Here is a 7,166-nt window from a genome sequence, read left to right on the forward strand (position 1 = left end):
AGTGGGAGAGTGAAAATAAACAACTATGGAAACATCATTATCAACATCATTATCATCATCATCATCATCATCACCACCATTGTTATCACTACTATCCTATCACTGTTATCACTATCATTAGTATAGTATCATTGTTATCATATTATTATATTGGCATTTTCATCATCATCATCATCATAATTGTTATCATTGCTGTCACTGTTAACATTATCATATTATATGAAAGTGGCAGTTCCCAGCAAGTCTACCGAAATAAACACCACAAGTGAGGACGAAGCCTTTATTAGTACGACATTTCGCTTGTTACAGCTTTTTTCAAGTACATAATCGTAATACACATGGCTGAGATTAAATAAGAAGAACTGGGGGAACGGAGGGAGGGAGGGAGGGAGAGAGGATGAGAGGTAGGGGGGAGCAGGGTCACTGAATGTTAGGAAAGGTTAAGGAGAAGGTAGACCAAATGTCTGGGAACAGGAAAGGTTAAGAATAAGATGGAACAATTGACTGGGTGAAGGATATTAGCTCACAACCCAGGAACAAAATGAAGAAGAAAATAAGAATGGTGGACAAATGTCTATTGGGGGTAATTATAGAGGGCAATTAGGGATGACTTAGATTTTTATGGGCAATGGGTATTAAAGGAATTAGGAATTAGGAATTAGGTATTAAAGGAATTAGGAATTAGGTTTTTATAATAAGAACGATTATGGAGAGGATGATAGAAAAACAACAAAATGTATATCTTTGCTTTGTTGACTACGAGAAGGCATTTGATAGGGTAAGACATGAGGATTTGATAAATATTTTGGAAGAGTGGATATAAATAGCAAAGACATGAGTATCATCAGAAATTTGTATTGGAATCAAAGAGCAGCAGTGAGGGTACGGGGAGGAAGAACAGAATTTCAAGCTATAAAGAGGGGAGTACGTCAAGGGTGTGTTATGTCTCCAGATTTATTTAATTTATATGGGGAGATGATCCTTAGGGAATTAGAGGGAATGGAAGGGATTAAAATTGGAGGATTTAATATAGATCATATCAGATATGCTAATGACACGGTATTGGTGGCTGACTCAGAAGATAAACTGCAACATCTATTGAATGTAACCGTAAGAGCTAGTGAGGAGAAAACTAAAATACTAGTGGCCAGTAAAACAAATCCACAAAGAGTGCAAGTACAAATAGCAGGGAGAAGAACAGAACAAGTAACCAAATTTTCGTACCTGGGAAGCGTATTGACAGAAGATTGTAGATGTGAAAAAGAAATAAAATCAAGGATAGCGATAGCTAAAAGCACGTTTCAGAAAATGAAAGGGGTTTTAACAAACAAGAAAATGTCTACAGATATAAGGAGAAGAACAGTTAAAACATTTATATGGTCAACACTATTATATGGTTCAGAAGCGTGGACAATCAGCAAAAAATTGCAGGAAACCTTAGAAGCAGCAGAAATGTGGATATGGAGATGAGTATTAAGAGTACCATGGACAGCCAAGAAAACAAATGAAGAAGTATTGAGAGAAATGGAGACAGATAGGGAATTGATGACAACAATAAAGAAAAGACAGTTGCGATTCTTAGGACATATAATGAGGAGGGAAGGGTTGGAAGAGGTGGTGATGACGGGAATGGTGGAGGGAAGGAGAGCAAGAGGAAAGCAGAGGGAGAAGTATATGGACGGGCTGATGAGGGCGACGGGAAAACAACTCGAACCAGCACAGATGTTACAAGTAATTAGGGACCGTGAACGGTGGCGCTCCATGGTTGCCGAAGTCCAAGAGGATATGGCACGACGGTAAGGTAAGGAGATATTGAACATGCCCATGTTTTGTTCACTTGTGTTAGTTCCTTATATGATGGCTGCTTTCAAAGCTTTTCTACGGATCTTGTACTAGAAGTTCTGCATTTTCCCAGTCCGTCAAGTAGTTGCTACTGTTCCTGTGTGCAACACACGCGTTGGTGGTGACATCATGGCGTGTATCCGGGTTTTATGATCGCGTGATGCTTCCCCAATGTAAGATTTTTCACATCCCGAACACGGAATCCGATAAACACCGGCTTTATTGGTTGGCGTTTTGCCGATGTTTATTTTCGTCCTCGTATTATCTTTAATTGTCCTACTGGTCTGGCACGCTACTTCCAAATCGGTGGTTTTTAGAACAAGAGTCAGATTGGTGTCGACGTCGCTGGTTGCTAACACGAGACGTTTGACTGTCCCGCCCTGCTACCCACGGCCTCCCAAAATCATGATGGCCTGTTTTCTGCATCTATCTATAAGGAAGTTTGGAAATTTCAGTTTAAAAAAAAAGTATCCCTGATATACCAGACGTCCTTATAAATAGATGCAGAAAACACCTAGTTGCCCTGCAACCCTAGGCATTTGCCCATCCTTCTTATTTTCTTCTTCCTATTGTTCCTCTGTTGTGAGCTAATGTCCTTCACCCAACCAATTGTTCTATCTGTTGTGAGCTAATGTCCTTCACCCAACCAATTGTTCTATCTTATCCTTAACCTTTCCTGTCCCTAGACATTTGGTCCACCTACTTAACCTATCCTAATATTCAGTGACCTCCTCCCCCCTACCTCCCTTCCTCTCTCCCTCCTCCCCCCATTCCCCCAGTTCTTCTTATTTAATCTCAGTCATGTGTATTACGACTATGTACTTGAAAAAGCTGGAACAAGCGAAACGTCGTACTAATAAAGACTCCGTCCTCACTTGTGTTTATTTCGATATATTATCACCATTATCGCCATTATCACCATTATCATCACCATCATTACTACTACTACAACTACTACTACTGCTACTACAACTACTACTACTACTACTACTACTATTATTATTATTATTATTATTATTATTATTATTATTATTATTATTATTATTATTATTATTATTATTATTATTATTATCATTATTATTATTATTATTAATTATTAATTATTATTATTATTAATTATTATTATTATTAATTATTATTATTATTATTATTATTATTATTATTATTATTAATTATTATTATTATTAATTATTATTATTATTAATTATTATTATTATTAATTATTATTATTCATTAATCATTATTATTCATTAATCATTATTATTCATTAATCATTATTATTCATTAATCATTATTATTCATTAATCATTATTATTCATTAATCATTATTATTCATTTATCATTATTAATCAGTCATTATCAACCATTATTAATCAATCATTATCAACCATTATTAATCAATCATTATTAACCATTATTAATCAATCATTATTAACCATTATTATCACCCATTATTAGCCATTATCAATCATTATTATTCATTATTCATCATTATTATTCATTATTATTCATTATTATTCATTATTATTCATTATTATTCATTATTATTCATTATTATTCATTATTATTCATTATTATTCATTATTATTCATTATTATTATTATTATTATTATTATTATTCATTATTATTCATTATTATTCATTATTACTCATTATTACTCATTATTACTCATTATTACTCATTATTACTCATTATTACTCATTATTATTCATTATTATTCATTATTATTATTATTAATCATTATTATTCATTATTAATCATTATTAATGATTATTATCATTATTATTCATTATTAATCAATCATTATTAATCATTAATCATTGTTAATCATTATTAATCATTATCATTATTAATCATTATTAATCATTATTAATCATTATTAATCATTATTTATCATTATTTATCATTATTAATCATTATTAATCATTATTATTATCATTATTAATTATTATTTATCATTATTAATCATTATTAATCATTATTAATCATTATTATTATCATTAATTATCATTATTTATCATTATTAATCATTAATAATCATTAATAATCATCATTAATCATTAATAATCATCATTAATCATTAATAATCATCATTAATAATCATTAATAATCATCATTAATAATCATTAATAATCATCATTAATAATCATTAATCATTATTATTATTAATCATTATTATTATTAATCATTATTATTAATCATTAATCATTATTATTATTAATCATCATTATTATTATTAATCATCATTAATTATTATTATTATGAATTATTATTATTATGAATTATTATTATTATGAATTATTATTATTATGAATTATTATTATTATGAATTATTACACAGTGTTACAAAATTTTGACTTTTTTCTGTCTTTGGTCAATAAATGGGATTTTCTATTTCCTTTTATCTACAAAGTTAAGAAAATAATGATTATTCTCTTAAAACTTTGATTATTCTAGACTGGCCAGCGATTTTTTTAAACTAGCCTATTATAATAGGCTAGTTTCAATTATCCCCAACAATTCAAACAAATTCCGCACTAATATGGTGGAAAAAAAAATTAAAGAATTTTCTGGATGACTCCAGAACATTCAAAACAATTCTTTCGAAACGTTCCACAAACTTCTAGAACATTCTTGCAACGTAGATGGCAGTATAAATGCAGGGAACGTATGCTAAACGGGTCAGTTTACTTCTAGCCGTCTCTGCGTAGACAATTCGTTCGTCATCAGTCATTCCTATCTGCCTTCTTTCAGCATGGCGTCAAGAGGTTGTAAGCATCCGCCAGACGCATTTTGCTACGTCTGTGGCGAGTTTATCAAAACTAGAGCTAAAAAGTACTCTCTGGAAAGATCACCAAAAATGCGCGAGGCCTACAAAGCATATTTCGGCATGCCTGTTGGGGATCAGGACAAACTTTGGGCACCTCATTTCACCTGCGATCTCTGCAAAAGAACTCTGGAAGGTAAGAAAAAACCTAATATATATATATATATATATATATATATATATATATATATATATATATATATATATATATATATATATATAATTTTATTTACAAATAGTTTATAGCAAAATTTATTTGTTTTATTTTTATACTTATGTTTTCATTCTGCTTTTTACAGGTTGGTACAGAGGGGAAAACAGAGCTATGAAATTTGCAGTCCCCCGAATTTGGAGGGAACCAACTGATCACTCAAGCAATTGCTTCTTCTGTATGGTAGACCCTTCCAAACGTCGAGGAGGCAAAAATGCGCCTGCTATCATATATCCTGATCTTCTGTCATCCATTGCGCCAGTGCCACACTGCTCTGAGCTCCCCGTACCCACTCCTCCCATGAGAGAGCAGCAGTGTTTACAAAAGAATAGTAGTTCAGAAGAGCATGAAGACACTGATCCAGAGTTCAGAGACGCAACTGATGACAGAAATCCATACTACCCCAACCAAGAAGACATCAATGACCTCATCAGAGATCTTGGCCTCACGAAGTCAAATGGCGAGCTTTTGACGTCGAGACTCAAGCAGTGGAATTTGCTAGATGAGAGTGTGCACATATCAGGTCAGAGAAAGCGTCACCAGCATTTTTCAAGCTTTTTCACTAGTCAAGATGGGCTTTGCTTTTGCCACAATGTGACCGGTCTGTTTAAGGCAATTGGAATTACCCATAACCCCAAAGAGTGGCGACTCTTTATCGACAGCTCGTGTAGGAGCCTCAAAGCAGTGCTGCTTCATAACGGGAATGTGTACCCATCTCTTCCCCTCGCCCACTCTGTCAAGCTCAAAGAGGAATACAACAGTGTCAAGATTTTGTTAGATGCCTTGAAATATGGAGAGTACTGTTGGGAGGTTATAGGAGACTTCAAAATGCTGGCTTTCCTAATGGGTCTCCAAGGCGGCTTTACCAAGTATCCTTGTTATCTTTGCCTTTGGGACAGCAGGGATACCGTGTCACACTACCTCAAGCGTGACTGGCCACAGCGAACCGAGTTTTGTGTGGGGAAGAACAACGTAAAATGGGAGCCATTGTTGGATCCCAAAAAAGTACTGTTTCCTCCACTACACTTAAAACTGGGCCTTATGAAGCAATTCGTCAGAGCTCTAGATAAAGAGTCTCCAGCTTTCAAATTTCTCCAAGATTTCTTCCCCAAGTTGTCTGCAGCGAAAGTTGAAGCCGGTGTCTTTATTGGTCCACAAATAAAAAAGGTAATGGAGTGCAAGGAGTTTCCAAAAAAACTCACAAGGACAGAGAGAGCAGCATGGGACAGCTTTGTTGCAGTAGTTCTTGGCTTCTTGGGGAATCACAAGGCCGAAAACTATGTGGAGCTTGTTGAGACCTTGGTGACAAACTACGGCAAAATGGGTTGCAGGATGTCCCTCAAAGTGCATATCCTTGACGCCCATCTTCATAAATTTAAGGAAAACATGGGAGCGTACTCTGAGGAGCAAGGCGAACGCTTCCATCAGGATATTTTGGAATTTGAACGCCGCTACCAAGGGTCTTATAATGAAAATATGATGGGAGACTATATTTGGGGGCAGATTCGTGAAAGTAATCTACAGTATAAGCGTAAATCTAGAAGAACTACTCATTTCTAATGTGTCTATTGTCTCTCTATTGTAAATCTAGAATAAATAAATGCTATTATTGCATTATATCGTTTTGTGTTTGTTTTGTTCAAATCAAATTTCCAATATACCACTTTGTCCCTATGAGAATATGTAAATTTCATAAATATCATTATCCTGAACACAAGAGCAAAATTAGAAATGAATAAAAGTATTTTTTCATGTATTCTGGACATAGGCAATTAGGAAATAACAGTTTCAACTCAAAGACAAAACCTTTGTTACACGGTGTTATTATTATGAATTATTATTATTATGAATTATTATTATTATGAATTATTATTATTATGAATTATTATTATTATGAATTATTATTATTATGAATTATTATTATTATGAATTATTATTATTATTAATTATTATTATTATTAATTATTATTATTATTAATTATTAATTATTAATTAAATTATTCATAATTAATTATTATCATTAAATTAAATTATTATTATTAATTATTAATAATTAATTATTATTATTATTATTAAATTATTAATTATTATTGATTAAATTATTAATTAAATTATTAATTAATTATTAATTATTATTAATTATTAATTATTAATTATTATTAATTATTAATTTATTATTATTATTATTATTAAGAGAGGAAGAGGAGGCGAATCAAGTAGGGAAGAAAAGGTAAAAGGTACAGATGGAGAGATGATAATGGAAGAGATGGCAGTAAGGGGAAGAT

At 32.3% G+C, this 7,166-nt stretch overlaps 1 protein-coding gene across 1 annotated transcript; it reads left to right on the top strand.

Annotated features, from left to right (window-relative positions):
- The first annotated feature begins 4,349 nt into the window (after nt 1–4,349).
- On the top strand, nt 4,350–6,500 carry LOC143039946 (uncharacterized). The gene is made up of 2 exons (XM_076210416.1): nt 4,350–4,806; nt 4,970–6,500. Exons 1-2 carry the CDS (start codon nt 4,599–4,601, stop codon nt 6,439–6,441), a joined length of 1,680 nt encoding a protein of 559 aa, XP_076066531.1. The 5' UTR covers nt 4,350–4,598; the 3' UTR covers nt 6,442–6,500.
- Nucleotides 6,501–7,166: the final 666 nt, after the last annotated feature.

This window comes from Oratosquilla oratoria, chromosome 27 (genome assembly GCF_046742065.1).
Source record: "Oratosquilla oratoria isolate Oo_2021 chromosome 27, ASM4674206v1, whole genome shotgun sequence".
In the NCBI taxonomy this organism is placed as follows: domain Eukaryota; kingdom Metazoa; phylum Arthropoda; class Malacostraca; order Stomatopoda; family Squillidae; genus Oratosquilla; species Oratosquilla oratoria.